Source organism: Sitophilus oryzae, unplaced genomic scaffold (assembly GCF_002938485.1).
Source record: "Sitophilus oryzae breed Bouriz unplaced genomic scaffold, Soryzae_2.0 scaffold_1396_pilon_pilon, whole genome shotgun sequence".
In the NCBI taxonomy this organism is placed as follows: domain Eukaryota; kingdom Metazoa; phylum Arthropoda; class Insecta; order Coleoptera; family Curculionidae; genus Sitophilus; species Sitophilus oryzae.
In genome coordinates, this window is record NW_022146055.1 from 14779724 (window position 1) to 14798811 (window position 19088).

The 19088-nt window shown below is 31.3% G+C and overlaps 1 protein-coding gene across 4 annotated transcripts in view; it reads right to left on the reverse strand.

Annotated features, from left to right (window-relative positions):
* Positions 1-3453: 3453 nt before the first annotated feature.
* LOC115876088 (myosin-11-like) overlaps positions 3454-19088 on the reverse strand; it is a 38100-nt gene continuing 22465 nt past the window's right edge. For 2 of the 4 annotated variants that reach the window (XM_030891786.1, XM_030891785.1), the window contains exons 11-18: positions 15840-16323; positions 13760-15563; positions 9285-9372; positions 7515-7597; positions 7303-7455; positions 6014-6214; positions 5821-5913; positions 5337-5664 (exon numbers count right to left, since the gene is read on the reverse strand). In XM_030891786.1, coding sequence (XP_030747646.1) covers positions 5493-5664; positions 5821-5913; positions 6014-6214; positions 7303-7455; positions 7515-7597; positions 9285-9372; positions 13760-15563; positions 15840-16323 — 3078 coding nt within the window. In that variant the 3' untranslated portion in view covers positions 5337-5492. Of the gene's footprint in view, positions 3652-5336; positions 5665-5820; positions 5914-6013; positions 6215-7302; positions 7456-7514; positions 7598-9284; positions 9373-13759; positions 15564-15839; positions 16324-19088 lie in introns of those variants that run through there. The other 2 variants (XR_004049092.1, XM_030891787.1) reach the window with 2 other exon arrangements.

Here is a 19088-nt window from a genome sequence, read left to right on the forward strand (position 1 = left end):
GTTTAAATCTTTATATTAAAGGTTTTTTTTTCTCTTTTGTAATAACGTGTATATATTAGTTTGCAATATATTTTATCTTTTCTTTACAAAAATTTAATTATATTGCCATTGCAATATAAAAGGTATTGTATTTTTTATCATTTATTATATCTATTGATATAATGTAATATTTATAGACAGGAGTAATTTTCAGATTATTATTTGAAGTTTATTTTTTAGTGCGAATAATGTTATAGTCTATAAAATGAATAACTTTGAATTTTGACCGTTATTTTTTACCAACATGGTAAATATAAAATCCCTCTGTCAAAAAAGTTACTGATATTCTTTAAATTGAGTGCCTGAACGAATCAGATAGGTAACTCTTTTTACTTTCGTGAAATAGAAAAGGAAAATAATAAAAACAAGTGACAGTTCTTCCTCTTCTTGCAAAAATCCACACGAAATGTCAGACTTGTCAAAAGTAACATCTCATCAGCTTTTGACATTTCTAAATATCAGACCGATGCCGTCTCTAATAGAACAGCCTTGGAGCGAGATTTATGACGTCATGCTAGTTAGATGTTGTTTATAGTACTAGATATTGTTTATTGTTATTGTACTAGATATTGTTACATATTTATAGTAATAAATACTTTGGCAAATAAACTATGAACAATACAAATGCAGCAAATGTTTTACAATATACAAATAATGAATAGGTACATAAGATAATGGGTAAAATGTAAAATATATTTTAAATTTTGGGGTTTGAAAATCGATCTAATTTAACAAAAAACATTCAATATCTACTAATAGTGATGTATTATTATTTGCATTCACAAAATTTATATGTATATTTTACAAGTATCAATGTTCGAAATATTATATTTGCAAATAATACAATATCATAGAAAAAAAGGCGTCAGCGATGGCTATGAAATAAAGATCGCTGTCATTTTATATGTAAAATTATTCTAAAATTTTTGATTTCTTGAATTTATGTTTGGGAAAAAATGCTGATTAAGTTTTCATTTGGTTTTCATTATTTTTATTTGGTTAAAAACAAACGTTTCGGCTAACATTATAGCCTTCATCAGGACACATTGTTGTGTCATATAAAAAAGATAGTGTCGAATATAATTCAAAAATGTCAATTTTATATGTAATTTTTAGATTATATTCCACACACCACATAATGTTTCCTGCAATTAATAAACTAATATAAACTTGTCAAAAGATGACCACATATTTTTAAAATTATTATTCTTAACAGTAAAACTATCTACATTGACTATGGCTGAAATCGTACTCCATAGTCAATGTAGATTATTTGTATATTGTAAAACATTTGCTGCATTTGTATGGTTCATAGTTTATTTGCCAAAGTATTTACTACTATAAATAGGTATATATATTGTATTTATTAACTGTATATTATGTATATTTCATGTAAACTATATCATTTTTAAAATACAAACCAAAAATACGAGAAATAACGATGTTTTCCATGTATTCTACAACATATTTATTAATCCGTAGTATCTAACTAGCGTGGCGTCATAAATCTCACTCCGAGGCTGTTCTATTAGAGACGGCATTGCGTCAGCATGGCCGCAAGTTGCTAACCTAATAAAATTAACACTAGAAAAGCCCGCGGGAACTGTCAAATTCAAAGTTATTCGTTTCACAGACTACTACTATGAATAGATGTGTGGAATTGGCCAACAATCAAATTTGAACGAAAAAATGCTTCTTAAATACTTCATTAAGCATGCTCATTTCATAAGGGCATTAAGTAACTATATAACGTGTATTTAATAAGCATCCATCACTTAGCAGCTTTCTCAGACATTTTCATTATGATGATTTGGTTTTGCATTCATCCATTCGCAGAGTTTATTGTTACTTTTTTTATGAATATTTGTTTTGTTTTGAGGTCTATTTTTCAGATGGGAAAATATTGTCATTTACTTTTACTGATATTTTTAGGCATTTAAATGGTTTTTAAACCTTTTTATTATCATTTTTAAATGTATAGATATACAAGATGTATAAAAATTGATAAAAACATGATTTTATTGTCATAAAAAAAGCATTATTAATAAATTCCTATGTAGAAAACGCTTAGGACTATTATTTTCCTGTTGTGATATATTATAAAAATGTGTATATATATAAATTAACATAAAATGACAACATTTTCCTAAATTTTTTTCAATGTATATTTGAAAGTGTGATGAATGCTTAATCAATTCGACGGTAACCTGCTAATATATTCAAAATAAAAAGTAAATCTAAAATTTTGATGATCCTAGGCACTAAGTTATTTAATAGTATATGTATATAATCGGTGAAATATTTTGAATATATCCGTTTAGGAATAAAATTAATGATAATGCCATGAGAAGTTCAAAATTGGAAACATCTCGCGACCCGTCGAGAAATCGCCTATTGGCTAGATCGTTTTTCAAGTTATTTTTTATGTATTATATGTGTATATTACACGTTGTTAGATTAGAAATGGTCAAAAGCAATTTCTCAATGGATACTTGTTCGTTTTGTTGTAAATAATATTGTAATACAAAATTTATGCTGCAATACAAGTGAAAGCCAAACATGTCCATATATTGAAACTCGCAATTAATAAGAATAAAAATACATGTTACTTATTTATACTGTGCTGTTTGTGTGGAGTGGCCCGCCGCCACGGACATTGTGATAAGAGTAGTTAAAAAAGTCATGTCTAGATGCGAAATACTGTAACGTTATTTTATTGTTTATTGTACTGTATCTATACTTTATTTTATACAATCGTTCACAAGTATATCCTACCAATGTAAATACAGTGTGTATTCAGTACACAGTTGTCAAAATTAATTAATTTATTTTTTCTCCAATTGTAAAATATAAGTTCTAATGATTTAAATATGGTGGTTTTATTTTCTTCCTTTTCCCCACATTTATTGAGAACTTGGCAGGCTCTAGTTCAGCTGTGTCCGCTTGCTGCGCTTTGAATCCGAATTGCACAGGTTTTATCTTGCTGTAGGCTGTCTCCATTTTCTCCACCTGTTTAACTTGGTCTCTCCTTAGACCTGATACCGGTGTTGTCCCATATCTATAATAGAGGATATGTCCCTCTTTCTCTATTGCCTCCTTGGATTTGAGGTCAATTCCTATTGTGAGGACCTGACCATGACCCTCCTCCCTCGAGTTGATGACTCGCCAACTCGATGTCCTTACATTGAAGTTCTCACCCTGGATAAGGCTCAGCAGGTAGGTGGTGTCTTTCCCCTTGCTCCTCGGCAGAAAGACCGTGATGGCCGCCCCTTTAGAGATATTCAATTCAGCGATAGAATATATGATTTTGATAGACGATACCCAAAAAATTATATAAAAAACAATCTAGTAATAAATCAAAATAACAGACAACTGTTGTCAAATATTCTTTCGCTGGATTGACTATATTAAGCAGTCCAAACACTAAATATAAATTATTTCTAAAATTTCTTCACTCACCTTAAACGTTGTGAAACATCACTGAGCAGCGTAACAATTCCTTCATACTGTTTTTTATATTTTTCGGTGTGATATATAATTTCTTCTTCTTTATTGTTTGAATTGTCGTGAAAAACGGAAATAACTGTTAATACCTTATTTTCTAATTCGTCTCTAAAGAAATATTTTAACGATATAAAGTACCGAATAAACATAATAATTACAATGCTTACTTTGAACAATCACTATTTAATTCTATGTCTTGAACGACGGCAGCCAAGTCTTTTATATGTAAGGAAGGCACTTCTATCACAGGTTGTATCTTGCTGTACGTTCTAGTTTTGTGTACCAAGTAACTGCTCCATAATAATCATGGGTCGTCCTATCATGGTTACCATCACGCCAGTGTAACGCATATCATAAGAGTCTTTGTGGCTTTGCTGGTAATTGTCCGATAGAAGTTTATAGTTTAAGAGCTAGCAACGTTTTCGAGAAAGTATTTTAAGAAAGCCGACTCTGATATATCTTTACCATAGAAGGAAAAGAGTAGTTGTGACTCTCCCAAATATTTTCTGCCAGTTTTTTCAATCTGTCGAATATCGGCAGATTGCAGAGCGTTTCAGTTGAGTTCCGTCCGTCGACCTGCGAGGTTCAAGCGTTGTATTCCAGCACAAAAAAATGAGTGCTTTGAGTTTTTTTTTTGAGAGCCATTTGTGATCATGTTTGTGTTCAGGTTAATTTTCTTATGACTGATTACTACCCTTGTATAAACAAGGTTACTACTTAATAATTTGATATTATTTTCATTTAAACCTCAATTTTTTAGCGATTGTACTTTTGACAATCATCCCTTGCTTGCTGTTTAACGAACTGCCATGATGTCATCATTGAACAAAAATTTGCTAGTACCGAAAAAAACTGGAAATCCCGGTTCCTTAGAGGCAAGGTACGTTCCGAAAAACAGCTCCGGTTCCGAAAACGTTATAACGTACCATAACCGGGAATTGCCCTATACAGAGTGAGGCTTAAATAAGTGCGAATATTTTTAGGGGTAGTATATTTTGGCCCTAGAAATATGAGGATTTTTCTGCGCAATTTTTTTTGAAAAAAAATCTGAAAATTTTTTTAGTTTTTAGAAAAAAAAAAACATAATTTCTTGATAACATGGTAACTAGGGTTCAGAACCGGAAATTCCCGGTTCCTTGGAGATATCAAAGAACCGGGACTCGAAATTATTAATTCCCGGTTCTTTCGGTACCTTCGGAACTCGTTAACAATAGAGAACAACGGCATACGGTCGAGTCGGCCGCTCCTGGCACGTATACGTAGACGTAAAGAATCTTTTACGTGTATAAAAAATAGAAAATATACGAAATGCGCATGCGTACGTACACGTTTACGTGTTTGTAGGCCGATTCGACCGTATGCCGTTGTTCTCTATTAACTAAAAAATTATTCTTTTATTTACGTGAGAAAGTAGTGATGCTATTTCTCATTGTTCTTGCTTCTTTTCTCTTTTAAAATTTCTGTAATGTATATTAGCAATTATTGAAGTTGAAATATGTTATTTTATTATTTAGTACAATGTGTTGTTCAATGTATTAGTTATCCAATGAAAATCACCTAACCAATAATTACTACAAAACACACATTAATGAACAAGAAAGAAATGTATATGTTTGCGAGTTGTTGAGGGCTGAGCCGTTTAATATTTTCCTTCTTTTTAAACACACACATATTGCATATTATTTTTAGCAAGTTAGCATATTTACAATTATTAACAAACAATAACTTATATTTTTCAATGCATCAGATAACATCTGTAACAACCAGGTCCTAGGATTAGTAAAAGACCAGTACAAAATGTACGAAAATTGAAGATTTATTCTTATTCACTTCAACGAAATATAAACAAAAACAAGGTTTTTATTGTAACAAAAAATACAAAGATTTATAGACTTAATACAAAAACAAAACGTTACATTATAAACAAATATATATTTCTAACGAGATATTTACATAGGTGGCAGACCTTCGTTAATTCTAGTAATAATACCGTCCAAAGGACAGTACTGGCTTTCGGAAACGGTCATCCGGCAGTTCATGTGAACTATTAAACTTATTATTAGTGCTATCGCTAGAATACTAAGTACCAATACCATTAGTTTTTTAGGCAAGAAGCGTTTTCTGAAACAAGTTAGTTTTTTTAGTTGAAGTAGGGGTGCAGTTATGAGAATAAACTAAGTAGAAAATTAGTGGTTAATGACATTTTTTAGAAATAGTTATATAATTGTTTAATTTTAATATCTTGTGTTAAGTATAAAAACAAACCAAAAAATATACCTGTCTGACGACTTTTTAGTCTCTTGATTTTGCTTTCCGGTATCTTTTTCTTTTCTGTGCCTTTTTCTTAGGACGTTTTCTTCTAGAGGTTCGCTAAAATAAAATATTTTAATTGATACATCTCTTTACCTCTATACGCTAAAGATAATTTCACTTATGTACGACACACTCTGTACAAGTATTTTTTGCATACCATGGTAAAAATTCCTCATGCGTCTTAACACTTGATACGTATTCGTTAAACAGACTCCAAAATTTCTTCAAATTATTCTCATAAAGTAAGGCACCAACTTGTCCAACGTTCTCCACAAGCTGTTTCATCTGAATTTTAATCTCTTCCAGCAAAACAAATACTGGCATAATAGGTTCAGCTGTTCCGATACAAACGTGATCCCTGGTGATAAAAAAATATTTGTTTTTATGGATAATGTATATTTAACATACACTCAGGTACAAAAAAAATGCCACCAAATCTCTCTTACCTGTCTCTACGACAGGTAACTATATAGTTACTAAGCGGAAAAACTTTTTAATCTTTGTTTTTTTTTTAATTTTCTCTAAAATGGTATGGAAAGTTGGAAAAGTATAAACGGGATTTACCGTTTTTAAACAAAAAAATTTTTTTTTCAAGAATGCATTTTTCTCGAAATGTCAATAATAAAAAAGTTTTTCCTCTTGTAAAGACAATCCAGGGACATACTGTATATAAAACCTTCATTGAAAATTAGAAGTAATTCAGCGATGTAGAATGTAGAATGACTAAGAAGAGGGGGTTAATCACTGCGACCTTAAAGATCTATTGTGCCCTCCTTTCTTGAGTCATCGCACAGTCTATAACCCATCATACCCCTGTTGTAAAGGGAACAGGGTATTTCCCATCCTCCTCTGACAACAGTTCTTCCTCCGAGGGTACACACCCTTCCACGGTTGGACTTTGGCCCTCCGTGCCGCCCTTCACAGTCGAGGAGCTTGCCTCCGGCTGAGGAACCCGTCAGGTGGAGGCTGTAGGATCTGTCTCCATTTTCTCCACCTCTTTAACTTGGTCTCTCCTTAGACCTGATACCGGTGTTGTTCCTTATCTATATTAGAGGATAGTCCCTCTTTCTCTATTGCCTTCTTGGATTTGAGGTCAATTCCTATTGTGAGGACCTGTCCATGACCCTCCTCCCTCGAGTTGATGACTCGCCAACTCGATGTCCTTACATTGAAGTTCTCACCCTGGATAAGGCTCAGCAGGTAAGTGGTGTATTTCCCCTTGCTCCTCGGCAGAAAGACCGTGATGGCCGCCCCTTTAGGGATGTTCAATTCAGCGATAGAATATATGATTTTGATAGACGATACCCAAAAAATTATATTAAAAACAATCTAGTAATAAATCAAAATAACAGAAAACTGTTGTTGTCAAATATTCTTTCGCTGGATTGACTATATTAAGCAGTCCAAACACTAAATATAAATTATTTCTAAAATTTCTCCACTCACCTTAAACGTTGTGAAACATCACTGAGCAGCGTAACAATTCTTTCATACTGTTTTTTATATTTTTCGGTGTGATATATAATTTCTTCTTCTTTATTGTTTGAATTGTCGTGAAAAACGGAAATAACTGTTAATACTTTATTTTCTAATTCGTCTCTAAAGAAATATTTTAACGATATAAAGTGCCGAATAAACATAATAATTACAATGCTTACTTTGAACAATCACTATTTAATTCTATGTCTTGAACGACGGCAGCCAAGTCTTTTATATGTAAGGGAGGCACTTCTATCACAGTCTGGAATTTTAACATTGTATTAAGACGTATACTAAGGGCTGGCAAAGGTTAGTCTTGGGTCGAGATTTCCGTATGTAAGAGTACAATGCGATTATAATGTACTGAACAAAGAGAGAACAGTAAACACGTTGCCAAACGAATTAAATAAACCGAGAAACTGTGCACATTGCGAAGAGACGTGGAAAGGGGTATAATAGATTTTGTCGCAGTTGATCGGACGACCCAATCAGTACCTCTGGCAGTACTTAAAGTTCTAGGGAAATGTGTACATCATGCGTTCAGCTTCACGATTTAATTACGTCTCGCGATACTTTATTTATTAACGAGTCGTTGTAATTTTCACTATAGCTTGAAAAATTTTAAGTTCAAGTTAGAAACACTTGCATCTTTGGTGTTCGACAGTGGTCGCGCTATTAGAACTCTGAATTCAAAAATCGATATCTCGAAATCTATGGATACTCTAACGATATCCTTATAATTCCATTTCAGATGCTCAGAAACATATCTAATGATTTTATCTTGTTATCTATTCGAAAAAAAGTCGTTTAAAAATAAGCGGTTTGCGATCGTGATTTTACTTTAGATGATAGGGAAAGGCGTACCGGCAACGTCGCATCAGCACACCGTCGCGTTGCTCTCACTCCGACTTAATAAGATCCCTAAGCGATTTACTTCCACACATGTAAATGCCAACCCAAAAGTAAGAGTTGCCAGCAGGGTATGTTCAGAGTGTCCATTTTCGTGTTTTATGAGGTTTCTCGTTTACGAGTAGAGGTAAAAAGATGCGATTTTCACATTACTATGCTACTTTTTTACGAAATTAAAGATGCTACACACAGATTTGTCCTAGCCCTCTTAGTTCCTGAAATACAAGGCGAATTTAATATTGTTGCATTTTTCGACTCCTCTCGTTTGTCTGTTATGTTATCAAAAGAGTGAAAACTGAGCTCCATAGAGATTTCCATGTAGCGCATCTTTGTATCTCTACTATAAATAGAGAAACCCCTTAACACACACGAAAATGTGACACCCTGTTCAGGGTGGGCCAAATTGGACGCTTTTAAAGGGAAACACCCTTTTCTATAGGAGATAGATCAAAACTAATATCGGTGTTTGGAGCTAAAATTGAGCAGAAAAATTCAACAGGAAACTGCATATCGATATCTGTTACCGTTTGTTACGAGGTGTTTTTCTTAATAATTTAAGAATTCAGTTTAAGAATCAACAGAAAATTTGATTTTTATATGGGACACCCTGTATATTTTTAATTCATTGAAAATAAGTTCTTTTCGCTTAATTAAAAATATACAGGATGTGCTAAATAAAAAATCAATTTTTTTGTTGATAAATCTTAAATTATTAATTTAAAAAAATTATACTTAAACCATTAAATTCTACGTAAAAATGTGCTTTGGAAATGTTTTCACAAAAATATAAAATTTTCCATAGCAAAAAAGTTAAAGCGATTTTTTAAAAATGCAAATTTTTTAAAAACACCCTGTAATTCATAAACGGTAATAGATATAGATGTGCGGTTTTCACAATCATGTTTTTTGAGAAAAATTGAGCTTGAGACATCATTATTAGTTTACGTCTATCTCCTATAGAAAAAAGCGTTTCTCTTCAAAAACGTCGAATTTGACCCACCCTATACATCTACAAAATAAAAAAAATATTTTACACTTACCTCTGATGGGGTGAGTATGGGTTCACTTGGACAAGTGGTCTGGATTTTTGCAGAACATAAGGTGAACTTGTTAACCGTCTTGCTCTCGCTAAAAAAAGAAACCATTTGATATTAAAATCTTGAATACGCTTATACCAAATCAACTTTACTTAGAAAGATATATCTTTCCGTTAGATTGAGCCATTAATTTGTGTAAACAAAAACATAAACTTATTGCACGTGCTAATATTTTTGACAAAAAATGACAAATAAATTTGAACATTCAACAGGTAACAATTAGAATCTGACAATTGATCATTGTCTATTGTCTATACAGGGCCCGGCAAAATGTATCGTGCAGCTGTCGTAAGCAAATTTTGTGCAGCTGTAGTCCTAAGTACCGTTTGATAGAAAAAAAAACCGCGTAAAATTTGTTGGAAATGAACATCGATGACATTGCCCATATAATCTATACTAATATATAAAATCCTTAAGTGACTGACATACTGATTTATCACGATCCTGCTCAAACCACTCAACGTAAGAAGCTCAATTTTGGCATACAGGTTGATTCTAGGGTGTAGAGGTTCGATAAGAAGGGATTTTTCGAAATTCCAGTTCCAAGAGGGTGAAACCACCCCTCAAATATTACAATATTTTTATATAAAAAATGCTTAAACACGTATATTTTATTTTGTTTTTTTACATATTTTAAGATTTTTTAAAAATGTATACAGGGTGTTTCGAAAAATCTGGTCATTGATTAACCACGATCGTGCTTAAAGCGCTTGACGTAAAAAGCTCATTTTTGGAAAATGGATTGAATTTAGGGTGTAGAGGTTCGATAAGAAGGGATTTTTCGAAACTCGAATTCTAAGGGGGTGAAACCACCCCTCAAATATTAGAATATTTTTTATTTAAAAACCGGAGTTTTTCGAAAAAACTCTTAAACTCGTATATTTTATTTTGTTGTTTTACATATTTTAAGATTTTTTTAAAAATTTATACAGGGTGTTTCATAAAATATGACCATTGAGTAATCACGATTCTGCCTAAACTGCTTGACGTTTAAAGCTGATTTTTGGCAAACGGATTGACTGTGGGGTATAGAGGTTCGATAAGGAGGGGTTTCTCAAATTTCAAATTCCAAGAGGGTGAAACGCCCCTCAAATATTACAATATTTGTTATTTAAAAAACGGTTAGTCTTTCGGGAAAACGCTTGGACACGCATAATTTATTTTGTTTTTTTACATATTTTGAAATTGTTTAAAAAATCATACAGTGTGTTCCAAAAAGTTGGGTAATTGATTAACCACGATTCTGCTTAAACTGCTTGACGTAAAAAGCTTATTTTTGGCAAACGGATTTTTCGAAAGCGAAATTCCAACGAGATAAAACTACCAATTCGACGCGAATGAAATCGCGGGTACACACTAGTTTTATATATAAAATGACAGCGATCTTCATTTCATAGCCAACGCTGACGCCGTTTTTTCAGATCATGTATATTCGATACCAATTAAACTTTTAGTTACGTATAGAGGGCGCGATTTTTAAAATCATTGTTGCCAACCATGTACACATTCGGCGCCGGGCTAACTAACTAGAATTTAAATTTCCCGCTGGGGAATCAGGTGGTAGCTCTGGTGTAAAAAAATTGCCACAACTACAGTCGAACATTGTTCTTTTTAGAACCTCTTTTAGTGCGAAGTGACAAGCAAGTCAAGTGAGACATCTTAATAGCCGTAAAAAACTCATCGCAACTTTATTACAATATTTTGAACGGGAAAGCGACACTACTGTCCCTTAAGTGCTGTTAAGGACGTGAGTTTTGTTGATGTAAATAATAACTGTTTATATATTTATAATTTATTTTTGATTCCTAAAATATTTTGATTAAAAGAAAATATGTAAAAGTGGGCAACGCTGTGCCGGTCAAGCTTAATCACGTGACTAAAAGTTTATTTGATATGAGCATGTATTAGAATGTACAGGAAAATATTTTAACTTCTACAGGGTGGCTCAAAAAAGTGTGTGGATCGAAACGATTTTTTTTTCAAATGGAACACCCTGTATCTTATTGAATTTTTTGTTTCCTTTCTGATCACTTTCCATAACCCTAATATAATATTAAATGTTTTGATAGTTTCAGATAGTTCTTTTTTAAGAAAATTATTACCAATACAAGAGATGTCCTGAAATCAAAACTATACTAGGTATTTACTATAGTTGGTCTGTACTTACTTTCCTATAAATATTGTAATCTTAAACCATACAGGGTGTTCAAAATTCTATGCGAAACTTTCTAAAATATAAAATAATTTTTCGTTTTTGTAAATGGAACACCCTGTAAATATTTTTTCAATAGATGGGAAATTAAAAAATGTAAATAAGTATTTTTTGTATTTCAAAATTTGTAACGGTTCTGAGGATATTCGTAATATTATTATATATTACTTCTTGTGGGTTTTTCAACAGTATTTTTTTAAGCCACCTAATGATTTTTGTTTGGTATTTTACCGTTCAAAGAACCATATGTAATAACAAAACGAGAATATTTGCGAAACCGCTAAAAATTTTATAATACTTTATATACAAAAATGTTAATTATTTAATTCTCCATCTAATAAAGAAATAATATAGAGGGTATAAATATTTTCTAGCTTTAAACGGCAAAAAATTGTTCAAGTTAAACGGAACACCTCGTATTATGAGCCCCACAAGATGCAAAATTTAATATTGTAGCAAATTGTACTACCCTTTTTTAGGGTATGTACAGTTAGCTGTCTGAAAATTCATTACTATACCAGCTAGAAGTATAACATTTTGTACAAGGGTTTATTTCGTGACATCAATAATAAGCATGAAATATTGTTTCTTCAAATCACTCCTCTAGATGTAAAAATATCGTATAAAGAGAGTAATAGTGCTCTTAAAATCTTATATTGACATCTTTTATACATTTCAGGTGAAAAATTGCATAATAAAAAATAAAATTTTTGAAACGCAATTTATATGGGGCCTTTGGAGGGCTCTATCTATAGAGGGTAAACGGTCATTTCAGTATTTATTATTTTCGAGAGATTTTCTATTTTCAGATTTAACAAAATTATTAAAATATCGGCCTTGGTTCGATTTCTAAAACACCCTATACATCATTAAAAAATAAAAAGCAATGGAAAAACGCCACCCCCAACCATACATAATTAGTTTCAGTCAATGGAAGGATATACATAAGGTAATCACAAAACAATTTCCGATGCACATGATCAACTTTGAGTGACAAGCGATGGCGACAGCGCCTCCGGATTGTGATGGATTTATGAGATGAATCTTAATTTAAAAGTGACAAGCAACATATATTTATTATATCATTTTTCAAAGATTTTTACATTTTATTTTTAGTTTAATAACTAATATTTTAGTAATTAATTGATTTATTTGTTTATAGCTTATTTTACTTATTACATATTGGCAAAAACTAGTCCATTATGAAGATTATTCTAAGCGTTATTATGGGTTAATTATGTATTTATTCATGTACATCTTACAACGCCATAAGTGGTAATAACAAGTAAGTGGGTGCTATTAATACACAAACTAATAATTACAGAATTTAAAAAAAGAACAACTTTGAAAGTGGTGTAATGTGCTTATCAATCAAACTTCTTCTCTGACTGCAGTCAAGGGTAATAAAGGACCTTTATTGTCGGGATTAAAGCAGTCAATCCCGCGGATGCGCAAAATTGCGGGACTGTAAACAATAGTCATAGATTTAGTCCTAAATGGTACTAAAGGCATTGTACATTTTGCATAGGCCCACAATATTTTGATATAGCGTGTATCTTAAACTAGCTGTACAGAAATTTGGACCGATGTATACAGGGTGTTCAAAAAATATATTTAATATTAAATAAACTTAAATTTTATTATAATTTATCTACTTATTTTATAAATAAAAATATTATTAAGTAAAAGACTATGAAAATAGACAAAAAAACGAGAATTACTCACAAAGATTCAACAACGACACGATATTATACAAAATAATGACTGACATTAGGATAATAATTGTCAAATAATAAACGACAACCTTGCTGAAAACGGCGCAATGTGACCAACATAGCGATAATAAAATTCGGTTTAAACTAACTTTTGCAGCTTTAATCTAAATAAAATATCTGTTACAATCGTTTGCTCTATAAAGTAAAATGAAGAGCTGCTCGGTATCTTAAATTATACAACAAATTTAAACATTTTTGCCGTATATAAGGACATAGTGTCATATATATGGACATTTACATGGTATGTAATATGGATATGATTGATGACGTGCATCGGAAAATGTTTTGCGATTATAATAGAAAATTTTGAAAAAAGTGTAAAAAGCAAGATTTCAAAAAATGAAGAAAATGCCTGGACGATTCGAGTTGCTGAAAAAGCTAATCTTATTTATAATTATTAAACGAAACATAAATTTATCAATAAATATTACCTTGTACAATCAGATAAACATTTTTCAATGTTCGCCTCGTCCTTTGCGGAAATCGCCTTCAAACTTAATATTTCACTATCTGCCAGAGATAATTTTATTTTCAACTCTTCATATTTCGACTTTTCCCTTTGCAGTTCAGCCTCCAAACATTCCACTTTTTCCTTCAATCGATCAATGGTCATCTGTTGTCGGAAATAACTTTTACCCTTAGTGACATCTTTCTCGCTATTGGAAGTGTTGAGTCCCGATTTTTTCTCTAACACTTTTTTAGTTTCTATCAATTCCAATTCTACGGCATTTAGTTGTGTATTTACTTCAGTCAGCCTCGATAATTCGTTATTTAAAAATTCTTTCTCGCGGCGAACTTTCTTTAAATCGTCCTCCAGTGTCGCAAAGTTGGTTAGAATTTTTATATATTCCTCTTGTAGTTTTGCATTTACATCTTTTAATTTTATCAGTTCGTTATCTAAGATTTCTTTTTCAAAAGACACTTTCTTCAATTCGTCGCGATTTTCTCGAAGTATCTGTTCAGATTGCCTAACAAGATCAATTTGATGCATATTGTTTTCCGACAAAACCAAGAATTTCTCTTCCAAACTTGCGTATTCAATTTTTGTGTTATTTAAGATTAACTCAGAATTTTTATGCAAACCTTGTATTTCTTTCAGTTCGATGAGTAAATTATCATATTTTATTTGAAGTCCGTCCATTTCTTTTTGCTTTTCAGTTAAAACGACTTGATTATTTTCAGCCTCTCTTACTATGGCTACACACTGATTTTTGGTTTGTTTGTTTTCTTCAGTTTTTTCAGCCAATTCTTTTCTCAAAATAGTAATTTCAGTATCCATTTCTTTTTGCCTTTCAATTAGAATGACCTGATTACTTTCAGCTTCTTTTACTTTGGCTGCATATTGATTTTTTAAACGATCCAGTTCGTTATTTATCGAGATATTTTCTTCAGTTTTTTGAGCCAATTCTTTTTTCAAAATAGTAATTTCATTATCCATTTCTTTTTGTTTTTTAATTAGAATTGCTTCATTATTTTGAGTTTCTTTAACCTTGGCAGCATATTGATTTCTTAAACGATCCAGTTCGTTATTTATCGAGATATTTTCTTTAGTTTTTTGGGCCAATTCTTTTTTCAAACTAGCAATTTCAGTTTGGTTATTATTCTGACTTTTAAACAATTCTTCAGATAATTTATTATGTTTTTCAATGAATTCTTCTATTCTTTTTGTCATTTCAGTCTCGTTCTCGTTTACCTTTAGTTTAAGTGCAGCTAATTCAAAATCTTTTTTGTTTAGAGCTGTTTTGACCTGTTGTAATTCCTCGACCATACTACTATTTTTCGACATTTCGCTAATCAATTTTCTTTCTAATTCTTCAAGAATTTCACTTGCTTCTTCACTTATATCATCAATTACTTCAGTTTGAGATGAGCCATCGGATTTCTTTACATTAATTATCTCGTTTAATTCTTTGATACGTTCATTTAAACTTGATAGGTTTTGTTCAAGTTTTTCTCTCGCTTTAGTTTGTGATTTATAATCTGTTTCTAGTTTTTTAAAGTCTTCTTGAAGTATTTTATAGTTTGAAACGTAAGTGTTATTTTCTTCAGTTAGGAGACTGATTTCGGCATTGTATTTGATACATTTCTGTACTTCTTCATCATGCGTAATAAGTAAAGTATTATGTTCTATCTTAAGGTCATCAAACTTTCTAGTTAATTCTTCGTTTAATCTATGCGATTCTGTTAAATCGTTTCGCAGCATAGCCATTTGATGCCACAACTTATTGTTTACATCTGTAAATAAAATAATAATAAGCGATGTTTTATAATAAGTAAAAACAGTGTAGAAACTTTGTAAATGCATGAAAAAATAAGGCAAAAAATGTGTTAGAATACCGCGTGACACAAAAATCTTTGCATAGGCTTATTTTGTATAAAATTAATTAGAAACTTGGGTTCAAAATGTAGATAAATATAATTTTAACTAGAACTCCATAAAAAAATTCAAGATGCTGTTTATGCAACGATATCAGTGTCAACCAGTGGTATAGATTCCAGAGTGTATCTTACTTATATCTTGCTCTAAGCCATCTTTTAAATACAACATTTCCTCCATTTTTTGCATTAATGATGTTTCCGACTGATGAAGGTTATAACTCATACATTCATTTATAGCTTTAAGCTCATTTATTATCGCGTCTCTATTTTCCACATGCCTCTGAACCTCTACTAGTGTCGAATTTATTTTCGTAATTTCGTAAGCTTTTTCCGATTCTAATTTTGAAACAGTCGTTTGTAACACATCGATTTCTGACTTCAAGGATTTTGTATGTTCTTGGGTCTCAGTTAAACGTTGTTCTTTAACTCTCAGCTGAGATGAAACATTTTTCAGATCTTGTTCTAACTGGCTACACTTGAAATCTAAGTTCAGAATTTGCTCTTCCGCTTCAACGGAATCTTTCACTTTACCTTCAAATTCTTTTACAATGTTCCTCTCTAAATTGTCTTTAAACTGCTTAAGTTCCAATTCCTTTTCAAGCATTTTCTTATTAAACTAAAAAATATAAACAAAGAATGTTAACGTGGGGACTGTAAAAAAAAGGAAAAATTATCGGGCAAAATCTATAGTAAGATTAGCCATGAAAACATGACTAAAATATGACTATCCGTAGACAGTTAGTTTTTCTGCCTTCCGGCTTCATCAATTACTGATGTAAACTTTAGTTACTTTTGGTAATAGGACTCGTTACTTTGGACTCGTTACTTTAGTTACTCGTTACTTTGGTACTTAGTATCGTTATTTTATAATCGTTGTTTTGTGTACAGGTTGGAAGACTTGGGCTTGACGTGGAACTTCGTTACTTATTGTGCGCGGCGATTTTCGTTGCATGCTCGGTATAACCTATAAGGGGTTTCTACTTTCTTCTAGTGTAAGGGCTTAATAGGATAATTTCAATACTCGGTATTCAAGTACTGAATAATGTTTTTAATAATATGTATAATATTTTTATAATGATATGTTAAATAAAACCCTAAACAAGGATAAAACTATGTACTATTAATAAAATTAAAAAAAAAAGAAAACAAATCAAACAAAGAAAATATGTGTATAATAAATATAAAGTATTTTTTTATATTCTCTCCCTCTCTCTCTCTCTCTCTCTCTCTTTTTATTACATTAATAAATATGCAAACATTAAAGAGTAAAAATTAAAAAAAAAAATTATATATTTTTGTTAAAATGTAAAAATATTAAAAAAATGTATATTCCTCTGTAGCGGTGTATATTCATCTCTTCAAAAAAGTCCTTTGGATTAACGCAGCAGTGTTTACTAAAAATTACTATTTTTATTTTGTAGATTTTCTTACAGTGTAAGTGGCAAAATATCTATTCTCTTTTGAAGAAGAAAAATATTTGCTCTGCTTTTTCAGATGTTAACATTTTTTGTGACTAACGTGAATCTGAATATCTAAGACATGTTAATCTAAATAAACAAAGCCGGCATGAAATGTACAACTATGTGCGGAACCTGTCGTGGGCAAAGTTGTTCGAATACTGAGCACATTCTAGAAACTATAGTCGATGACAATATGTAGATGAAAGTAGGAATGTTAGTTTAGTGGAATAGGCAATGTTTTTCTTTGTATTATATAGTATTATATCTGTTGCGTGTATATTTAGCACGTTAAAATACCTTGGGAGACTATAATTTGAATTTGTATTTTTTACCTGTATTTTTTTTGTACTCCATTTTTCAAACGGTTATTGCTCAAAATGCATTGGATAAATATAAATAATGAATAGAACCTTTTTTGTAGCAAATTTTATAAGGAATATTTTCGGTAAGTATGAAATTTTTTGTGGGACCAACGGGTTCTGAGAAAAGAGCGAAAAACCATCGAAGGGCGTATTGGGGGTGGTTTTTTGGGGTGAAGCTCACACTTTAAAGTTAAGAACTCTTTTGATTTTGAAAAGTCCCCTTTTGGTGCGTCTAATCTCAACATATCAAAACTTTATAAATTTTTTCTTCTATTCGGCTATTTTAGGTCTAATATAAATACGATGTACTTAAACAGCCGTTAAACGGTAGCCTACTAAAATGCCGTTAATAGATATTGTGACGTCGTTCATGTCGGCGGAAAGTAATGCCTAGCCTTAAGCATTCTGCAAGAGCACCTGTGGGTCAGTGGCTGAGGTTATCGCTTCGTAAGCGAATGGTCCGTGGTTCAAATCTCACGCCGACCAAGACTTTTTTATATTTTTTTTGCTTATAGCGTGATCTTATTGTATTGGCTTCACTCAGAGAATAGGTACATTAAAGAAATGCTAACTTCATGTTAAAAAATGGAAACAGACGCCACCTGGTGTCGCCTGGCAGTACTAGCTAAATTGAGGGGAATTGGAGGGGCGGGGCTTAAAAGAGGGGAAATTTAAAAAAAAATATTTTTATAAGTATCACTGACTTACTGTTTAAAGTTAATAAACATATTTTTTATTACTTTAATATAATTTAATGTATTAAAAAATATGTCTATTAACTTTACACAGCAAATCAATGATATTATTAAACACTTATTATTTTCAGAGAAAATTCATAGTAAATAAATTACACATTAGTAAACAACATTTATTTTTTAGAGCTGCGATTTATATTACAATAATATTGAAATATATATTTTATTAACAATGAAAAAGAATATCCGGGAACCTGAAAAAGAAAGATCAATTAATGACTTAAATTAGTTCAAAATACATTTTGCAAATAACTAGTGAATTGGAAAGATAAACATACTATTAAAAAGACATTTTAGTAGTATGTTATCATCTATTTACTGATAATACATTACATAAGTATATAATAGGTAAATAACATGCATAAGGCACTATGATACAACTACCTGTATCATGATAACACACTAATATGACAAAAATATATGCTAATTTAAATTCCTTTAATGATCTAATGAAACACTATCTAGCCTCAATGCATGCTATTCCAAAGGCAACAAAAACTGTTATACCAAATAAATATAAGCTGAATAAAACATAAAACAAGCCAACGTGCATAAACAACCAAAAAATGCATCAAAAAATACTTTTATCAGATCATACCCTTGGATATATTATGTATTTTATATATCGCACATCCCGTTCAAAAGTTTACCAACTCAAAATAGAGAATATAGAGAACATTGTCAGGAGAAGTAAAAGAAAATTTAAGTTAAGGCAATATGCTCCTTTTTGCATATTAACGGCCAAATAATATAATGTTGATTTAATAAAATTTTACTGGCATCCTTCTGAGGTATAAATCAGAT